A 22,011-nucleotide genomic window follows, 5' to 3' on the forward strand; every position below is an offset into this window, starting at 1 on the left:
TAGCTAGGACTTCAACTCTGCAAATTCCAACAGATTCCTCCCACAACACTAAGCTTATCCACAGCTTAAATATTTTACAGTGCAACATTTTTAACTTCACATTAAATAAAGCACCATGATTGTAACTTAAAAAGAAAAATAGAAATAAAAATGCTACTGAAGTACTGTGTGAGTTAATAGTATCGAGCTTCTGGAATTTCCTGAGGTTTGAGTGCCTGACTTTTTGTCTTGGTTCTCCACCAAAAGTAAAAATTTCTTTTTTAAGAAAGGAGAGGAAAAAAACCATATTTTGTTTGGGATTTTTCTACATGCTTTTGACTTCCTTAGCACATCTTATAAATTGCCTAAGCACAGCCTTACACCTCTTTGTCTAACGTCAGCTAAACAGAGAGATAAACTTAGTAAGGAGGCCTCCATAAAGAATAATGTCATATGCCTTACTGCAGAGCACAGCGTGCTCCAGTTAGCTAGATCCACTACTTTTCACCTACTGTCTCCTGCTATCTCTAATCCTCACAAATTAGGGCATGCCACACTTAGTAGATCCTTGTTCTCATAAAATTAAGACTTTATTAAAAAAACACCTTTAAAAATCTGATATAGAAAAGCAGATGTGTGGCTATGTGAATCATACTTACCTTCCCATTCACTCTCGCTCCTCTTGTATTTAGACATAAGCTTTTCACAGCAAGGTCTCTGTGTATACTTCCGATTAATACTAAACATCAGTGCCACCTCAGAGTTGGTCTACAGACCATAGGTGTCATGATCTCCTGAAACTCAAACCCTACCAGCTGTCTATCTGATCCTAGCAGCTCTGCTGACTTAAGAATACTGAGAGGAAATGCATGCAAGCCTCAAGTAGTGTTTTCTCTTCCTCTGCTTAAAAGGAAGTCCAATACAGACTGTTATAGTGCAAGACAAAAAAAAAAAAAAAAGCTTATGGCCAGATAACACTGGTCAGGGCACATTGTTTGGTCTCATTAATCATCAGTGTGGACAGAGCTTATGTGCTTGTCATGCACCTTACAGAAAGGAGTCAAAGGAGTCCCAGCTTCTGCAGCTCAACAATGTAAAAAAAGAAACAGTCACACTCAGGAGGGAAGCTTTTTTTTGGTATGGATTAATTGAAAACACAAAAACTGCTTGCTCTCCTTCCTTACATGGGTTTTTAACATCATTAAATGGCTTCTGTCAAGCCTCATGCATATACAGCTCAGACAGACAACCAAAGAAAACTATCATTGTAACTGCTGTTTCCGGATACATGCAAGATAATCTGCTGAACACCTTCTAAACTGAAATACCAGAGGCTTCTCTCATTGAACAGCATCAGACTCTTTACAGCAATACTGTGTGATCCTCAAATGTGCTTTGTTTTACTGACACAGAAGACATAAACCAGTTTAGAAAGTGATCTTAGAATCAATGTTTATTGAGCAGGCCTCACATACAAAGGTATCATATGAAATATACCTGATGTGTGATATGAGAGCAAATAGTAAATGAAAACCAGAAGATTGCTTGTGTTTCCAATCTATATAGTGTCCAGAGGTACCAGAACAAAGAAAATAAGCCAGGCTGAAAAGAAACTTTACAAGCACCACACAAAAGCTATCCTGCACAAAGAGCCATATACAGCATATGTGCTTCTAAATCTCATCCTATTTTGAGGAATTTAATCACGAATAAGCCTTTTGCTGCCACCTGTACAGAAATCAGTGTTGCACAGAGTACTTCAGGGTAGTGAAAATAACTGGCTATCAAATAGTTGAATTAACAGACATGAATTAAACTAGGGATCCAAACTTTTCTGCAGTAAAAGTTTTATCCACATTCATTCCTGCAGACGGTAAGTTTAAAATGAATGTTACTGAACAGCAATTAACGTGAAATATTATTTCAACTTTGCCCACTTATTTATCCAGTGTAGAAACTACACATAAGCACAAATGATAGGTATCAGAGAACCAACCTGCAGTAGACCAAAGCAGTTGTTTCAAGAGCTCCTGAGAGACTGCTAGTCTGATAAGGATGCTCACATCCATAATATGCTGAGATCACAAACGTTTTGTTTGTGAAAACTAGTTTGTAAAAACTTTTCCTGCACATCTCAGAGGCATGTCGAAGTGCAGCCCTGGAGGACCACTGACATCTGGTGGTCACTTCAGTCCTTCCCAACAGTACAGGCAGCTCCTGGCAGGCGACGAGCACAGGCTGAAGCGAGGTCTGGGGGAAAGTAAAACTGCTTCCTCAATAATTAGCCACCGTATCAGAGCCCGCTGGGCTACTACTGTGAACTAAACGGACACACCTCTGGGAACATAAGTGGTCTTACCTGGAATGAACACATTAAAAAAAAAAAAGAGAAAGGAAAAAGTAAAATATAAACTAATTCTAAAGAAAGCTAAATCATATATATTGAATTCTACCATGACTTGATCGGATTATGTTTTACAGATGGCCTGACAGAAATACACGCCAGAGAGGCATTAAGTTGCAGGCCTTACTCTGTGTTTATTAGCTTAGTGGAATTTGTTGGTTACAAGTAAATGCAGATGAACTGCAATATACAAACAAACTCAGTTAAAGCTGCCAGCACATTAATAGTATTGTTGGATTAAACGTACTCTAAAGATAATAAAGCCTTTCTAAATAGAGCACATTTAATTCAACTAGTTCTTGAGAACTGGGTCATGAAATAGAATTATGTAAAACTGTATTTCTGACAAATAAAAAAAAAGCATTGTTTCCTAGGTAAGATGTTTCTTATTTCTGAAAAGGAGCAATGAGATTTAGATCTTCTTTTGCTAGACAACTACTACATATTAAATTATAAGCAGTATTCAACAGTTGTATCCATTTTGATATCTCCTAGACAGTGAGTCTGCCTCAGTTCTCTCCAGCAAACTTGAGGGCAGATCTTCTTAGTGCTCAAAAGCAACTGCGCAGAGAGACCACAGCCACCAGCACTGGATCTAAAAACGTACTTAGGCTTGTTAGCACTGGTTGTGATAGGCAAACATTTAAAGCTATGTTTTGCTTGTTGTAGTTATCTATAGCTTGTAAACAAAACTCTGAGGCTTTCAGACATTCATCAAAAATACAAAAATCTTACTAAACTGTCATGAGAATTTTCAGCCCTTCCCAATTGCTTTCTTGCTGCAAAGTCTCCTTTCAGGTAACTGTTTATTTCTCATCGAAACAGGAGCTCAGTTCAAATCTAATAAAACTCTCAGCATCTGCTGAGTAGTAGGAAGTAATCACAGTGTTTTTCTACACCTTTCCTACATGCTACAAGAGTGCAGCTCTGCAAAAAATCTGCAGTACAAATCATGTGTCTTCAAACTGGCCTATATTTTTCACTTACCACCAATAAGTAAACAGATTGCTATATTACAGTTTCACCTTCAATCTAGGCTACGTAACCAGATTGAAATATAGTGAATTATTTTAAATCACTTTTACAAAACGCATTGCTGTGCATACATTTCCTAGTTGGCTGCTGTGGGCAAACATTTCAGAGGCACATGCAATTGCTAATGTAGCCAAGTAGTGTGCAAAAGATAGCCAGTGCTCAGAGTGGAAACAAGAAAGGGTACATGGGACACTAATATGGAGACAACTGTATCAAGCCACCTCAATGAAAGCAGGAAATGTGCACTGAGATAGTTTGGTTTGACTCAGCCAGGGCTTACAGCTGAGCTGGACACCTGGCTGGGCCAAGGGCTACCCAAAAGGCTTTCAGAAGACAAGTGCCAGGTTTTTCACTCCCATTTGTATTTCAGCAGAAGTCTAGCATCTGTTGACCGCTGATGCCTCTGGAGAATTTCACTCGTGTGGCCCACAAATCACCGATGTTCATATGTGTTTCAGGTCTCTTCCTGTACTGCTGCATGAACATACAGTGACAATAGTGGCTCCACAAGACTACTTTTTAACACATTCCTAAAGGTCCAACTGCAAAACAGTAGACGTTAATCAGCACAGAGACACTCCTGTACACAACAGGCACAGAGCCTATGTTCCACTTCAATCCTACTCTGAGAATTTGAAGTGCTATTTTCAGTATTTCAACAATGCTGGTTTCTGCACAGTAATGCATTTCACCCACAGTGAAAAGCTGTCACATTGCTGCATATCTACTAAATAAAAGCATTATAATTAGGTCAGCTACTGGGTAAAGGAGACAATAACCACTTTAACAAAGCACTGTCACATCCCTTATAGGTCCTCGTCTGAAAAAAAAAGTCTCTTCTTTCCTTTGTTGTCCCCCCAACATATATTTTCCACAAATATTTCAGCATTGCCAATCCAATTATACAACAGCAGGGGACGATTACTGTGTGACTCATGTTCTAATTCACAGACATAACCTTTCTTCTACGTTTATATTTTATTGGGGATATTTTCTTGGGGGGTAGAGATGCCCTCCACTCACCACCAGGGACAGACGGGTCTAAAAATAATTTTGCCTGGTTCTAATTGATAACATCATGTTGGCAAACCTCTTCCGAAAACACGTGAAAACAAGATAACCCATTCCCGCCAGCATGCTGACCAGCAGGGTGGTGCCGAGAACCCTGGGAGCCCTTTTCTTGGCCACACGGAATGCTGTTGGCAGAACAGCAGAGATTAATATATTGTTGACGTGTCCTAAAACTTTGTAAAACGCTTTTCTCTTCAGGACACGCTCATAATAGGCTTCCAAGTTGGGCCGCTTTCCGTTTCCCCAGTTTCTTCTTGCTAATCCCAGAAACTTCAGGCGATGTAAAGTGACAGCAAGCGATACATCTGCCAGACTGAAGAAATCACCACAGAGCCAAGGTTGATTTTCATCTTCTAAGCAGAGATAAAACATAAAGAATTAGGAGCTAATGGAATACAAGCACACGTAGAAGCCTCCATGGGCTTAGATTTAGTTTAGTGCTATTTCACAATGCTGTCTAATGAACACCACCAACACCTCAGGTAAGATATGACTTTAATCAACGAACACTTTACTAATCCCTGTTCATTCTTCACACAATATTGTAAAGTCTTAGGCTCAGCAGCCTGGCCTACATTTGTTAAGGAAAAAAGAGCCACATTTCAGATTCATAAATTAAAATCCACAGTAAACATTTTCCTCAACTACATTTCTCAAATCTGGATTAAATTACACAGCAGTGAAAAGGCAAAAGCAGTTTAGCTTTTACAGAAAAGCTACCACTTGCCTGAAGAATTTATCATCTTGCCTGTGTCAATCAGCTCTATGGCATTTACTCAAGAACTGCTAATTTGCTGGAGACTTTCAAGTCAAAAAGAAACAGATCAGATGACTAACCTGTAGCAAACACACCAGCTCAGCAAGAAGACAGTTTGTCTACCCGTCCTTCCTTTCTACCTCCTAGACCTCAAACCATGGGGTTTTTACACTGAGAATTTTGAGAAGCGATAGATATTCACACTGCCCACCATTAATCAGGAGCACAGATGGAGACCCCAGGCTCCCTCTCCAGCCAAAGGCAAGAGGTGAATCTTCCTGGGATGGGTCAGAGCATACACTGCCAGGCAGCATCACACCTCTACCTTCAGAACCACCACCACCTGAAAGGGCTGACCAGTATCGACTACACCGAGTTTCAGAAAACCCAGGATATGTAATTTGGTAGTCAGCGCAGCTGCCAGCATGAGTACTCTGCTCTAGCCTAGATCTCAAACAGGTCTATGCTGTTCCCTCCTCATTTGCAACCTTCTGCAGTTCTTCCCATACAACAGGCACGCAAAAACGTTGGCATGAATGTTCAGCAGCACCTCTGTGGAAACAGCGAAATTCTGCAATGTCCCTTTCAACTCATCTGCCACCAGAAGGAAGCAACAGTTTGGCACACCGCTGGTACCAGTCTATGTCGACTGGTTATGCAGGTCTGGAAGAACAGCCTCTACAGGAACGAGGGTACCCTATGTTGCTGAAACAATACCTGGGGATTCATCCAGTGCATTAATTAAGATGATGGAAAGGAAGACCAAAGAAGCTAACGTGTGTGAAAGAAAGATGACTGCAGTAGCAGCAGCAGTAAGTGAATGCGGAATTTGAGCAGTAATAAGAGAAGCAGAAGCTGGTTAACCAGGACCTAGAGAAGCACTGTTCACAAACCTCAAAAACGTGAATATGTCAGACAAAATTCCAAGAGGCAGGTAATAGCCATGTGTTTTACTAAATCCTGTGGTCCTGGCAGTTTTCATAAGCTCATCAACACTGTATCAATTTAGCAGAGAAAGCAAAGCGGCTGCTGGAAATGGTGACAGACTTAAGTCTGCCAAACAAAATCCTACCATCCTTTGCAAGTTAAAACATTTTCTGTAACTCTTTGGCTGCTGAGTCAGTAGAAAATTTAGCCTAGATTTTCAATCACTGGTTCAAATCTACTGTCTTCATAATAACCGATAATTATTACAACAGCTATTTATAGAGCCAAATGCAAAGAGTTACTGATTTGAGCAGATGCAGTTGATATTGACTGATGCTTCATGCAGCTCCCAGTGAAGTCAGAAGAAGGATTCCTATTAGCACCACTGGGAGCTGGACCAGACTCTGAATATGCACAATACTAATCCCATTTAAACAAAATTTGACCTTCATTTGGGTGGACAGCAGGTAAACACCACTGCTTTCCAGGAGGGTGGAGGAGAGGGGTTGATTAGTGATCAAGAGCACTTATCCAGATTGCTAATTCTGCATATATCACAAATATCAGCACAGCATTTACACAAGATTGTAATAAACCTGTGTTAACCATTAAGGTAATGATCATTATAGTGAACTGAGGCCTACAACTACAACATCAAGAATAACAACCTGTAGTTAAGGTTTTTCTTATTTTCTTGATAAAATACTGCAAAATTGTGCAGCGAATTATACTCGCTATGCTGAAAATATGATCAAGCACTCTCATAAGACAGTGAGAACTCACTGACAGCAGCAGTAAACTAAGCTAGTATTTAAAACAACACTGATCTCTTCTGCGATGTCAGATCAGTATATGCCAAAAGTATCAAATCAGATACATTAAAACCAGCTCTATAATGGTGCTGTCAACAAGTTTACTCAGTCTCCCAAAACATAAGCATCAACAGCATTTAGCAAGAATAATTCCTTACCCGGCGTTTCCTCATTTCGCCGCTGCAATTCAGTCTCAACCTGATCCAAAACTTTTTCCAGTTCATCCAGTATTTTCTTTAGGTATTTTATATTATCATGATCCAGCAGTTTAGACTAAATATAGATACAGGTTAGTGTTTTAATCATTGTACAGAGTTTATACTTTTATCAGAGAAACTTTTACTGAGATACTACAGTGCTTGTTCATAAAACGCGATTATTTTCTCCACATAGCTGAATACCATTTGGACACTGGTGACAATTCAGATAACAGAAGAAAAGCATTAGAGATGCTAGATATTGAGGTTTGCCTCACCCTGCAGGGTGCTCAACAGCCCAACACTAGCACTGATGTGTACTTACCTTTGAAGTCAGTGGGACCAATCCAACACTTCAGCACACACGTGAAGTGTGTAGCTGATCTGGGGGACAGACTGCTTCATGCCTTGTAGGGTTAAACCACTGCATGACATTACTGGTAATGACAGGTGAAACAAATGTTTACATCGTGACAGAAAAAATCTGACACTAACAAGCTCATAATAAAGGGGGGGAATACAAAGAGTTTGCTTACTTTAAGGCGCTTCTGTTTTGCTATGTAGGCATCCTGAAGGTCTGGATTTTCTTCCGCAAGTTTCTTCAACTCTGATTCTGTGTTACTTATTTGACCTGATACAAAAAAACCCAAAGGAATGACATTAGATACCCAAATATACCCATCATGCAATCAACACACCAAAGAAATGGCAAGTGGTACTTCGATGAAGCATCACTATCAAGTTAGGATTCAAAATCATGTTCTGCAAAACTTGACTTCTGCATAAATTGACCCCACCACACCTTCTGCTTATCAGTTTGCAATGAACTCTACAAAGTGGTGATCTGCCAGGCAAGAAATAGGAATTCTTATTAATATTTTTATCTTCTTCAGATAAAACCATTTTGCTGCCCAAAACTGTGCTAAATCCATGAAATTCTACTACAAATACCTTAGGTCTCTGATGTTTTTGTACTTCAGTTCCCAGGTTCCGAGCACACTTCCCATGCTGTGAAAGTGCTGATAGGCCCATACTGAGATTTTCTGTAGGTCACGTGCATAATTCCACAGCAAAAGCCTAAATACCACTGAATATGGTACCAAGGTGTTTTGAGTTAGCTAAAATGTGACACCAAAATCTGTGATCCCTTTTGGAAATGTTGTGTATGGATGTTCCAGAAAAACATTCACTGCATGACTTAAGGAATTAAGTGAAAAAATTAAGATAATTTTACTGATTTCTACTACACGTGTATAGCCTTTTCTCTCCTTAAAAAGGGATTTTGCTTGAAAATGCCATACTTACAGACCTAGAATATCAGAAGACAGTGAACAAGTTATCTTCCAAAAATAAGTATTTCTAGTAATAAACTGAAAACAAAAGAGTAATTATAGGGCATGAATCACCTCTCACTTGTACTTGATAATTAAGATTAGTTCCAATTAAGCCTTATATATTAAACTAATAAAAAATTCTTGCTAGAGAATAATGAACTCACTGTTTTATGTATTCTTTGTTTCAACCTGACATGACTAGGAAAGCCATCTTTCAATATAGTATATGAAGAGATTGAAGGATGTAATCCCACAACTAAAATCTTACATATGCAATTAATTACTTAATTGGATTTGGTATACATAAACATGATATATAACTGGCTGCTGGCTTATTATATCTAGCACTCTGAAAAAGATCAGCTTTTCAAAGCTGAAAACTAAACCATCCAGAAGTTTGAACAAGCAAAGGAATTTTTTAGGAACATTCACAAGCTATTAAAAAAAATGCCTCAAATCAAGAAAGCAGGCTATGCTTTAAGTATAAAAAGAAAACATCCCAGTTTAGACAAGTAGTAATTTTAGCTCTACCAATATGAACATGTGTGTAAACTGACAACAATCTATACCAACTAGAAGCTAGAGGGGGAGAATACATACGGTCAGCAGAATGCAAGACAACATTGTAAAGTGAACCGTAATAAAAGCACTGACTATTACCATGTGAAAACAGAAAAACTATCAGTAATGCCTATGAATAAAGTACAATTGTTCAGTAACAGTTAGCATCCACATTTGGGGAAAACAAAACCAAAATATACTGATATAACAAAGTACACTGATATTTAAAAAAAGAAGTACAATGATATAGACAATAATTTGTTACTTCAGTAAAAAAAAAAATGCTAATTACTCTTGCTGAAATTACCCATTCTAAATCTCTCCAGATACTTTTTATAACAAATTTATTTTTAAATAACAATTGATCATTGGATCAGCAACACTGACTTCTAAATACTTTGCAATGCTCAAGAAGTTTCCAGCAGACAGAAAGAAAGGATAAGTCATGCAACTGTAAGAAAAACTAACTGCCTGACTTCACTTCTGACAACGTAATGGTGTGACTAATAAGAGAATCGACTTGCCAAAAATTTTAAGGAGGATGATAACAGAGTGTCTTGAACTTCTCAAAATAACACAGTATCATCTTTTATGATGTTATGAATTTGGTAATAGTATAGTCACAGTATTTGACTTTCCTCTATAGAGCATTCTAAAATATCATACCAAAAAAATCAACACGATATAAAGCACTGACATTGACCAAAAAAAAATCAGAGATCTCAGAACATAACTGTAAACAGAGAATCATCATCCAGCTGTGTTCTTGGGATTTGATCCTTGTCCTAGAACTATTTAGTTCTTTCATAATACTTAGAAGGAAACATAAAAGCATTAATTAAAGTTTGCCATGATACAAAGACTAGAAGAGACATAAATCAAGAAAAAAGGTGGCACAGATACACAGTGGTCTGGACTGGTTGATAAACTGGGCCTAAGCAACCAATCTATGTTTCAACACAGTCCAATGTAAAATATAAACTGAAGCAAAAGATACAGGCCATGTTTCTTGGCTGTAAGGGCTGTAAGTTTGCAAGCAATTCCGGATAGACAGACTGAGGTCATGATCCACGACCAGCTGAACAAGGATTCCCAGTGCAGTTCTGTGGCTGAAAGTAACACTGGAGTCCTTGAACATGCATACAATGAAAAAACAAGAATAAAGAATTAAATATGTATCTCCCTATCTGATACCAAAGTGAACAGAATCTGCTGTCCAGTTCTGGCATCCCAGGAAAAAAAAAAAAAAAAAAGAAAGAAAAAAAAGAGCTACGAACTGAAAGATTATTTCCCAAGGATTTTTCTGAATATCACTGAACGTTGTTTAAACTAACTATTTCTGCAAACTATTGGATTTGAAACAGGAGTTCATTTCAGGAGATTCTTAGTTATAAAGGGGACTGGGCAACATAATCTACAGTTATTTCCTCTGCCCTTAACATATTTTTTCATGGGAAACTGGCATGTATATAGAAGTCCACCAGGTAAAATACCAATCCCAAGGAAGTCAAAGGACATTTTACCATTCATTCTATCAGACCACCAGTTCATCCTTTATCCTGATTCTATATTGTTGCATCATTTGCACCCAGGATTTTGATTTAAATTGTGCTTTAACAATTTCCATCGGTCTGATGAACCCAAGCTACTCGCTTCTTTACACTTTTTTTTTTCCTTCCTAACCCCGGTACCAAGCTGACACCACTCCTCAGACAAAAAGGGTCTGATGATTCTATTAGATAAACGGACTCTGTTTCATTGAGGCTCATCTGCATTTGTAGCACTTTGAGAGGAAAGCAATTACTTTTATTTAATAGGTAAACTTATTACAAGTTTACAATCACAAAAAAAAATGCGTTTCCTTCAGTGTAGTGGTTTGGTGTGAGCAGTAATAGAGCTGTTCCCTAGAAATTGCTTTATAAGCATAAACAGCAAATCAGAAGATAAAATACTCACAGCTGTCACAGCTGCCATTTTCTGTTATGCACAAGAAGCACATTTTCGATCATTAGGAAAATTAATTCCACAGACACCTCTTTCCTGTTTTCAAATCATAACAGACTACACAATAAATAAAAAGTATATGCACAAATTATCAAGGACTGCAACTAAAATTGGAAATCTGTGATCAATATATTCTGCTTAAGGTGCACTGAAGACACGAGGTGAACGTAATGCATCATCCTATCAACTGATAGGCATTCAGAGCTATACCAGTACATACTACGAATTCTGCTGGTAGCATAGGCTGGAATCATGGAGTCCACTGTTAACTCGGGGTGCAGGATGCAGCCGTGCGTGTAGGCATCCATAGGCAAGGAGTCTAAAAGCTCTCTATAGTGTTGTACCCTTGGATAATACATGCTCCCTTCTTCTGGCATTAATCTTGGTACTTCCTCTGCAATAAAAGTTAAAGTTAAGAAAAGTAGAACCATATAATTGACGAAGAGCGGTATTTCCAAAGTTACTTTGGTTATGTCCAACCAGCACAGATGACACAGCCACAGTTAAGAAAGCTTCACTGGTTCCCCACCATAACTCAATAGTGTTATCACAGCTCAGAGAAACATATATACACATACTTCATTTTAAAACATTTGAATAATTCCAATTACTATGCAGCAGCCCACATAAACATGTATTTAAGAGGCCTTCAAATCCAAAAACTGGATTCAGCATCTATTTTGTACTTGGGCAACCATGGCAGACAACTCTTCAGCCCTCTCACAGCAGGGCACAACTGAGGTTCTAGTAAATTGTTACGGCTGAAACATTACTACAGCTGCAATGCGTAAAAATTACAGTACTGGAATCCTACTCAATGCATGATCAGAAGTATTCCTGTACACCACTGAGTTCTACTCTGCCCTCAATCCACCTGGGCCCTGACTCCTCATTCAGTGAAAACGCCAGCATTAAATACATATTATGTTCACTCAACAATTAAGTTTTCTTCATGCCTTAGAAATCACAGCACTAAACCCCTGAAACACAAAATGCTGCCTCTTCACACCTAAAAAAAGACAACTCTGCATTTCCTTCAAAAATTGAGGCCGTCTTTTTTGGTGATACAAAGAATTCAAAAGCCTGCACGTGATCACTTCTGAGTTTCTTCTTCCTACTTTTTAAACTCTTCACTCCATTTTGGCTCCGAAACCAATTTACTCATTTTACTTCCCTTTTCCGCCCAAGATTATTCTGGAATTAAGCATCTCTTTTTCTTGCAGGGAAGCAGGACCTGCCTGACCGACACAGCAGCGGTGGAGCTCTCCGTCCAACGCGCTACTTGTGGCGGCTGCCTCAGCTCCGGGTTAGCTCAGCGCAGTGCTGCCTCTACTGACTTCTCTGCCTTTCCTGAGGGGGTAAGGAGGCAGTGGTAGGTTTTTACTTACAGCTCCTTGTAAAGGTGCTGGAAGGCCTTCAGTTCATTTTAAAGGAACGTGTTTTTACGCCATACCACCAACTATTAGGGGAGCCCATTTACTTGTGAGGCTTTAAACATTTTCGGGTCCTGAACAAACCAATGTGTGGTGACAGGGAGCTTGACCCCACCACTGCTGGGGGTGCGGGGGGAAGGATTTCACACCAAAACGCCAGTGGGATTACCGTCTACAAACGTTGCTTCAAGGTAGTCGATAATCTGCGTTGCCTCACAAATGATGTTTTCCCCGTGGATCAGGACCGGCACTTCTCCAGAGGAATTTAAGCGCATGAACCACGGTTCGTTGTGCTCGCTCAGCGGCAGGTTTACATCGTGCTCTTCGCACTTCAGGGCTTTTTCGGCTATCGCCAGGCGCACCTGCAACGGCAGCACCCGGGTTACCCCAGGGGAAGCACTCCCGGGGCACCGCTCTCCGCTCTGCCGAGCCGCCCCGGGCCCGCTCCCCGCCCGGCCCCGCCGCGGGTGCAGGCCGCCGCCGCCGCCGCCCCGGCCCCCGCCCGGCGCCCGCCGCGGGCAGGCAGGGGCTGCCGGCACGCCGGGAGGAGGCACTCCGGGGCCTGCAGGCCGCCGCGCCGCGCCCCCGCCGCCCCCCTCACCTTCTGCGAGGAGAAGGACTGCGTCCAGTGGTACAGCACCAGCGGCGCCATGCCCGGCGGCACGGCGGGGAGCGGCACGGCACGGCACGGCACGGCACGGCGGGGAGCGGCGCCGGGCGGAACAGGCGGCCTTGCGCGGGCGCGCAGCGGCGGCTGTGCCCGCCCCGCCGCGGCCTGCTGCTGGCAATGAAAAGAAGGGGGTGCCCGGCGGAGCGGCGAACGCCCCCTTCTTCCTGCCCCGCACTGCTCAGAGGACGGCCCTTCCTACCGGGAAACCGCCTGCAAGGCCATCTACAGCATCCCCTAGGGAGGCGCAGAAGATGGATGCGCAGGTAAAAAGGTCACATGGCAGGATTTCCCCTGGTTTTTCTGTGTTTTTTTTCCCCTTGAACAAGCACTTCCACTATGAATTTCAGAGACATTGGCATCACGCTCTTGGGAAAAAACGATAAATATTACCAGAAGACATCCTGAATTGGACCCTATGGGTATAAATATTCTATTGCAAAATGCACTTCAGTTGTAGCAAGAAAAAAATAAAGCTTTAGAATAATACACACTTCTTTTGCCTCCACATGTGTTCTTTCAATCTCAAGAGGCAACACTTCTCAATTAGTTTTTTTGTAGACAAAATTAGAAAATTGAACAGTTTTGCAGGGTTTTTTTCCCTGTGGGAAGTAAGGTCTTGGAAAGCATTTGATAATAAACACTAGCTTCCATCATCAGAGAATGCTTCCTCTGCATCTCACCCTGGAGATAGTTTAGAAGATGCAATTGCTGATAGTACATCCATTAGACACTATCTGCTGCATCGAGGAGATAAGCAAACTAAAAAACCATGGTGAGATTACAGAGTCCAGAATACTGTTCTCTTCACCCTGACTGCTCAATGTGCAATAAAGGTGGCTGCTTGAGGTGAACCTGATATAACCCACTCCCACATGCAATTTCTATGTAGCAGATGAATCCCACCATTAGTATCCTGAAGACCTGAACCTAGTATGTTGAGAGCTACATCCAAACCACAAGTACATTTGATTTTAAGGGAAATTTTGACTAATGTTAAGAAAGGGAATGGATTTAAGTCACTGAAAAAGACAAGACAATGGACAAATGTTATAAATCAAACAGGAACAAACAAAGAGCCAGTTTCCAGCCCGTCACTGTTCACATGTGTGGGCACAAGAGCAGCCCCATGCCTTCCCCAGAGACTACTCCCTGCTAAAGTCACAAACAGAAGTAATCTCTGCAGAAGGGCAGGCACGATGAGAGGCTTCTCACAAATCCCAGCTGATACCAGTCAGTGTGTTACTGATGGTAAATCCTATATTTTTGGGAATTGTAATTCTTCAAGAAGTTGGAGAATGTGCTTAGAATGGAGAATAAGAATGCAGTCAATGGAATGAGATAAATACATTACAACTGGACTTATTTCTCTCCAAGATATGTATCTAAGGTAAGAGTGCTGGAGTACCCTCTCGTGCACTAGGCCTTTAACCTACGCATGGCTGATACACGGGAATTCTCAGAGGCCTCTACCTGGGTTGCTGTGCAGTTCCTCACAGCTAGATATTACAACCTCTCAAGGCAAAGAACTGAGCATTGGATACCTCAGACATTATCATCTTAAAGGTACATGTACTAGACACTTTTTCAGGTTTTGGGGATTTTTTCTTAATTTTGCGCTTGAATCAAAATGTTGTCATTTGGTCAGTTACCTGACAGACCACAGCTCCACTTCCATTCTCTTGTTCAACTAATTAATTTAATATCACACATAGACTTCTGAGTTTGAGTTACATTTTGTTACTTGTTTTAGATGCCTAGAAAAGCAATGAAATCTTCTAATACAATAAGGAAAAAAGGATCAGTGAGAATCGTATTTCCTACTTCAGACCTGTTCGATAACAGATCAGCTGCAATCATACTCGGGTGCTTCTTCTTCCTTTAATCTAGTCATCAGTATTGCTATGAAACACCATCAGCATGGCCATGTTTACCAGCCTGGCTGGCCTAACAGCAGCTCCGCTGAAACGGGGGCTCCCCCGAGCCCGACGGGCAGCTGTTCTCCCGGCTGACCACACGAGGCCCCCCTTTTCCAGAAATACGATGCGAAGTACCTTCTCCCTCCAGAAATGCTGAAAAAAAGGGGCTAATGCCTTTTTCTTCAGGACGAGCACTTAGCCAGCCCCTCTACCTTCTCATACATGAAGAAAAGCAAGCAAAAGGGCCAGAAAAAGCTAACTGCATCCTGGAAAACCTTGTTCCAAATGCATTTACATGAAGCTTTACAAAACTGAAATTAAAGTTAATCTCTGTAAAGGTACTTTATAATGTGTAGATGTCACGAATACAAAAACAGTGCAAGGCACAAAGCCACACAACTGCAAATCTGACCAGCATGGTGACATGTTGCCATAGCAAGCAGACTCCTAGCCCTGTCTGATAAACCACTTTTCTTAGCATACTGATATTCTTGCTCTGTTTATCTACATGGCCTCTCTTGGACCTTTTTTAGCATCCTGTACGTGTTTACAAATATATATATATATACACCCCTCTACAAGCTAGTGTTTTTTTAATGCACGTATTTTTACATCATGGAAAGAAAATAACATTTACAGGTATTACTAATAGATAAGCAGTACCAAATCAACTTAATAAGCTGATGTATAAATTCGGTCGAAGATCTGGAAATCACTATTCTGATGGTTTTCTTCCTTACTTCACCACTCCATGATATTGTCAGGAAACATTTATGTGTCATAGAAGCTGCAAGTAAAAAATGACAATTTCTTTCTTAGCAGATCAATTCTTTGTGCATATTTAAAACCAAGTTTGATTCGATTACAGGGGAAAAATAATCTTTTGCTTTTTTTCTATGCAGCCAGAGCCATTATAGCTGAAAATTAGCTGAATTGTTTGTATGCATCATTAACAGATGCACTGGTTCAGTTCCAAGTGCAGAACTAGCCTAACTGAGAGTGGTGCAGGAGTTATTACTGATTCAGAAAGCAAGACAGGTTCTATTCTGGACATTCTGTCATCAATCGTTATTGGCTAAATTCCAGTTGCAGACAGTGCACTACTTGCAATGAATGACATGAGTCAAAAAAACCCACAGCATTGAATTCAGATACACAGGTGAGATTTAATATCGACACAGGAACTGTCTTTAATATGACTGATGAATTAGATATGCAATGCTTCAGAAACAGCAAGAGCAAAGTTACATCTTGACAGTCACAGCTGAGACTATCTATGCCCTAATTTATCTGTGTATAAAACCATGGAGGGATGCCAACCTAAGTAATTCTAGATAGCTGATGCATATTCTCAAGAAATATAATTACTGAGTTAGCGGTTTACATCCAACAAAATCCACCTATTAATAGAACTTATTTAGTCACTTTCAAAGTTACTTATCATATTATACTAGGTTTTCTTCAGGGATTTCACCACAAAACTCTGCCAAAATTTTCCCTAAATACCATAGTCCAACCCGTTCTGTGCAGAAGGAGTTTCATATGTCAATACTTCATAAATATTGCTTAATAATTTTTCTATATAAAATTATTCTTAGTAGTTTTGTAGTAAGTCTATTTCAAAATAGTAGTGATTGCATACATTTCTAGTTCTTGAGATATAACAAAAATATTCATTGTTCTAATGCTATAAAAACTTCAATAGTTTTGATGATTGGAATAGATACTCCTGAAATATCAGGCTTTGTAATCAAGCATAGAAATGCATTTAATATATTTACATAAGGTGCACAAAGGACAATTTCTTAGCTATAAACCTTAAAATCTAGGTATTATCATTACAGCTTTATCCAGTCTATCACTCCTCAAGCTTTTACACAAACAATACCTTCAAATTATAAAATCTAATGTATCAGCCAAATTTAAAAGATCTAAAACATGTTTTTATGTACTTGCCTGTGTTTGTTGTCTCTGTGCATATGTATAATATGCTGTCTAAGGAACTTGATCATTGCTGAGCTATCAGGAACAATTCTGTATCATCCCTTAACATGCTTATCTTCCCTCACATTAACTTAGATGTGTAACTCACATGAGTAAAAATTCTATTAAAAAGTTCTCCTGGGCTCTGCACCTCTGTGCACAACATCCAGGTGTTGATTTTTGTACTGGTTTTAATCTAACAGTGATGACATTTTGTTGAGCAAAGACTGCCATCATGTTACCTGTTTGCACAGCACTGTCTAGCACATTTGGTTTTGGCTGAAGATTAAAATTCACATATTACCACAGCACAAACAATGAATGTAAAACATAGTATCTTCCAGCTATTGCCTGTGGCCAAAAAACAACCATGCAACTTTGAGCTAGCAAAATAAATTATTTAGACGCTGAAACAGTCCACCAAAATCAGTGGGTGATTTGTACTGACTTCAATGGGTCATGTATCAGGTCTTCAACCTGTTCAAATTCTACTACAATCACACTGCAAAATATAAAAATCCAGTAACTAGGATAACAACCAAGCACAGAAAGCCTTAAGGAAATCTAAGGGGTTAAATACAATTTTGTAAAATGTCCTTTGAAGTCTCATGCAGTATTTTATTTGACTGGAAAATAATTTTAAAATATCTTTCCTGAAAAATTACAGAAATCACATTCTTTCCATCCCTGAAACGAGCCCAAAGTTTAACCATTTTCAAAAATTCTGAAAATCTTACGTTACACTTTTTATTGACAATGTTGTGAAAACTTTTATAAGTTAATTTGTAAATGAGTTTAAACTAAACATTTGGTCTTTTTCAGCCAACTGCTCACAAAAATAGTTTTGAAATACTTTAAAGGGTTATCTGGTACTTCCGAACATTTTCATTGACAAGTAAAAAAATAGCTGCCACTGAGGAAGAGCCATTACTTTTAACATTATTCATTAAGACAACACAAAAACATAGTTCTCATTTAACTTAGGAAATTTTTATTTCTTCAGCCTCAATTCTTGCTGTTTGCTCATTACCTTTGTGCAAGCCTGGACTAAAAACCAAACAGTATCAGGCAAAATATTTCAATTAACCTCCTTGAAATCTCACTTCATGACATAATCAGACATCCACGTTAGATGGAAGTACGAAAAAGTGCTTTCAAAAGCTTAGGTCACTCTCTGTTCCAGAGCACCCTGCGCCAGCACAGCAACAGGGATGAAGTCTGTTCTGCCCTGTGCCATCCGTGGGCTCCACGCCACCAAAGGAAAGTCATCAGGGCTGGCTGGGTGACCTGGCTCATGATTGCTTGTGGAGAGGTGAGGGACATAAGCATGGGCACAGTATTTTCTCTTCCTGAGTAACATTCTTATTTTCCAATCTAAATCATGTAAATTATGCACCAGTATTGCAGTGTTTTCTCAAATTATAGTATGGCAGAAACACAAAGGAAACTGTAGTGGTCAATTTTGATATATCAACTTCTTATATTTACTGAATTTTGAAAGCTGAAGAAATTTTCCTTAAGTTCCATTCATATTAGCCAACTAGAATTTTTATTCCTGCTGTTTCCCAGTGGAGGGCCCTCCATGTGCATGACTTCCAGTACCACCTCTCATTTCTGCACTTGACAAAGGGTGTCTCAGCGTTCCCGTTACACAACTTCCACTCTCCCTGGTCAGACATCAGAATACTATTTTGTTAGGCCTTCAGATAGATTTAAATTTCTTCTCCTGTTTTCTCTGACGAAACTGCTACTCCACATTTGATTGATAATTGCTCTTTTTCAGCCCCTTGGCAAGTGTTGATGAAAAAGCACAAAAGAATTGGACTGTTAGTTGATACCAATTAGTAAACTCCAAACTTGAGTCCTGAACCAAAATGATTGCACTTTAATTTATATTATTCTTTTAATCTGTAGATGAGCCTTATTTCTTAAACATAGTGTAAGAGTTTAGTAACCTTAAACATAGTTTAAGAGTTTAGTAACCAATATTTGTGTTTCAGCAAGAAATGGTCAACTCGCTTTGTAGACAAAGGTATTTTGTGATACCCAGGTATTTTCAGTGAAGTTAACTCCAACACAAGTAACATTAAGAAACTGGGATTCTTTGACTTGACTGTTACAAACTATCTGTGCCACTTAAAACCTTAAATTTTCAACAGCAGAATGTAAAACAGATGGACAAATTCATTATCAAATAGCACACAAACACAATATTCACCTAACTCCTCTTGTAAGCAAGACCCTCGTTTGTGAAAGTATAAATAGGACAAGATACAGTTTTGGGCAGCAATAGATCTGGGCACTGAATCGCTGTCTATGTTCTTTTGGCACTAACTGAAACATGCTGGCATAATTTTTTCTCAACTGCATAACGTCACTCACGAATAGAGAACAAATACCAGAGCTACTGCTCTGAAAACACACTTCCCTCATCACGTTTAGCTCAATGAAATTTTCTTAAGAAAAACAGATGTAGTATATTAGTGCCAGCTGAAGGCAGGAATACTTGCTTTTTAGCATTTACTGGGTTATCTGACCCAAAAAATAAAAAGGCTATACAGAGAAAGGGATGAATTTAAATCCTGTGTGTGTAACTGATACAAATGAAAGTATGAAGTTGTCACCGTGCCCTGTGCAAGTGCAGGGGAGAAGCGAGTGCAGCAGGCGATGGTATGTGTCTGAAATAACAAACCCTTTCCACTAACACCCCAGCTAATGCACCGGGTGCGGAGGCAAAGCCAGAGGAGAGAAGCTGCAGAAGCTGAAGCGAGCTTTTCAAATTTTACAGAGATAGATAAACTGGCGGGGGGGTGGAGGAAGACACAATGCCTCGTCTTAATTCCTGTAATGTCCTATCAAGTCCAGTGGCCAGAACACAAAGGTAGAATTTGACTTGTGTGTTACAGTCCTCGGAGCAAAATACAAACATTAAAAAAATACAAAAGCTATTATTAATAGAAGAGTCAACATGAACAGAGCTCTGGGACAAGGAATTGAGAACATCATTTTGGCCCAGAGGGGATAATCTATCTTTTCAACATGAAGAAATTAACAGGGTTTCTTCTTGACCTTGCATAATTAGAATTTTCCCTCTAACATGCTAGATAGGACACTGCCTATCTAGCAGGGCTATCTTACTTCCTTCAGGGCTATCTTAGTTTATTTCAATATATTGCACAAAGTGAGAAAAAACTGGAAAAAACTTTAACCTCAGCCTCTAACTTCACTTTATAATACATTCTAATTCCAGTTTTGACACTGTGTATGATTTAAGACAGTTGAACAAAGAGCTATTTTTCAGTCCACCTTTCCTCCTCTACAAAAGCTTCACACTTTAGTGGTTCTGAGTCACTGGAAAACATAATCAAGTTAACATGAAAAAGGGAGTCTAACAAGAACACAGTTCACATCTTGGAGCAGTGTTTTAATACTGTGATTAAATTTATATTCCCCCTAAATTGTGCTTTGTTTGAACTCCCTGGCTTGTGATCCTGTTTCCTCCCATTTTCTTGATGTCAGCTTCTTCACTGCTGGCAGAAGATCCCTCCAAACTGCAGCTGCATTTGTAAATGTTTCATCAAAGGTCCTGAACGTCTGGTAACCAGCAGACCTGGTGGGTGCTACGAATGTGCTCTGGGTCTATCTTGGGGAAGAACAGCATGACCATATTTACTGCTGATGCTATTCTGGGGGCTGTATGACGTGCTTCTCCCCTCTGGCTGAGCAATGCTTGCCCGTTCGTCTTTCAACACTCACTCCAAGCATGACAGGATGAAATAAAATAAAATTTACTAGTAGCAAGCTTACTTGCATATTGAAGATTTCCATTTTAACAACTTCATCAATACACACACATATGCTTATTTCAATAATCATGTTAAACATTTTGTTGTCTAGGTAGATTAGACATTTAGGTTACATTTTTTAAAAAATCAAACCGTAAGAAGATAAAGTATCACTATATAAAACAATTCAAATTAGTATGGAGGCACAAGCCTATTTGTCCCCATAAATTAAATCTTAACTCAGGTTTGTCGTAACACAGTAGCTCCAGCTCTGCACACCACTTCCAAATGTGGACAGCAGCTGTGTTTCCCAAAAACTGAGAAAATAGGGGGGGGAAATACTGCATTTCTTGAAGCAATCATGCACACTGGATCACCTCTTCCAAAATAAGGCAAGTAGTTTAAGTATACAAGCCGAAACTCACTCAGTAGCCAGCAGAATGAGCCAAGCACTCCCAGTAACTGATTAAACTCAACTTAGCACAAGATCTGTACTACACTTTGTAACAGAGAGGAGGGAAAAAAAAAACAACAAAATTTCATATTAAAATGACACACACTTTTCACACTTCAAATGTTATCATTTTGCCAATATTAATATATTTAAACAAAAAAAAAATCTAGAAACATACCACTGACACCATATGGCACAGAAAAGATCACCATTTTTTTTCTTCTCTTAAACCTATACAAATAAATTTTCAGCACTAAAACTGGAGAATCACAAAGTTGCATAGGGCCCAATTTATTCACTTCTGGATACTGAAATTTTGCATAGGAAAAATCCTGATATAATGAATTTTCAAAAATGGCTGACATTTCTTAAATATTTTATTGGTCTCAATTTTCCAAATATACTGAGCAACCGGCTGTTAAAAAACAAATCTCATTAAAAGTTTCATTAGACAAAAACTGCAGTCTCAAACTTACACAAAACCAAAACCATATCCCTTTATACATGAAAAAAACCTGCAACCCCCTACTTCTAACTTTACCATGCCATATGACAGAACTGCAGTCCTCCAGCTCTATCACATTTTTTATTTTAATGACAGAACCTCACATGAGCAAAAATACCACTGATTTAACAATGGGTGAATTAACAAAATTTTGCAATGTTGTCATATGAAACAAGTGAATTTC

The 22,011-nt window shown here is 39.4% G+C and overlaps 1 protein-coding gene across 3 annotated transcripts in view; it reads right to left on the minus strand.

The window, feature by feature from the left end:
* Positions 1-1,405: 1,405 nt before the first annotated feature.
* Positions 1,406-22,011, minus strand: part of GDAP1 (ganglioside induced differentiation associated protein 1) — a 31,217-nt gene continuing 10,611 nt past the window's right edge. Inside the window, exons 1-7 of one of the 3 annotated variants that reach the window (XR_012622349.1) lie at positions 13,116-13,373; positions 12,684-12,876; positions 11,302-11,475; positions 7,719-7,813; positions 7,144-7,258; positions 4,201-4,842; positions 1,406-2,338 (exon numbers count right to left, since the gene is read on the minus strand). Coding sequence is in view for 2 of the 3 variants with exons in the window: in XM_074817236.1 (XP_074673337.1) it covers positions 4,460-4,842; positions 7,144-7,258; positions 7,719-7,813; positions 11,302-11,475; positions 12,684-12,876; positions 13,116-13,166 (1,011 nt within the window). In the remaining variant the exon portion in view is untranslated. Of the gene's footprint in view, positions 4,843-7,143; positions 7,259-7,718; positions 7,814-11,301; positions 11,476-12,683; positions 12,877-13,115; positions 13,374-22,011 lie in introns of those variants that run through there. The other 2 variants (XM_074817236.1, XM_074817249.1) reach the window with 2 other exon arrangements.

This window comes from Strix aluco, chromosome 1, assembly GCF_031877795.1.
Source record: "Strix aluco isolate bStrAlu1 chromosome 1, bStrAlu1.hap1, whole genome shotgun sequence".
Lineage (NCBI taxonomy): Eukaryota > Metazoa > Chordata > Aves > Strigiformes > Strigidae > Strix > Strix aluco.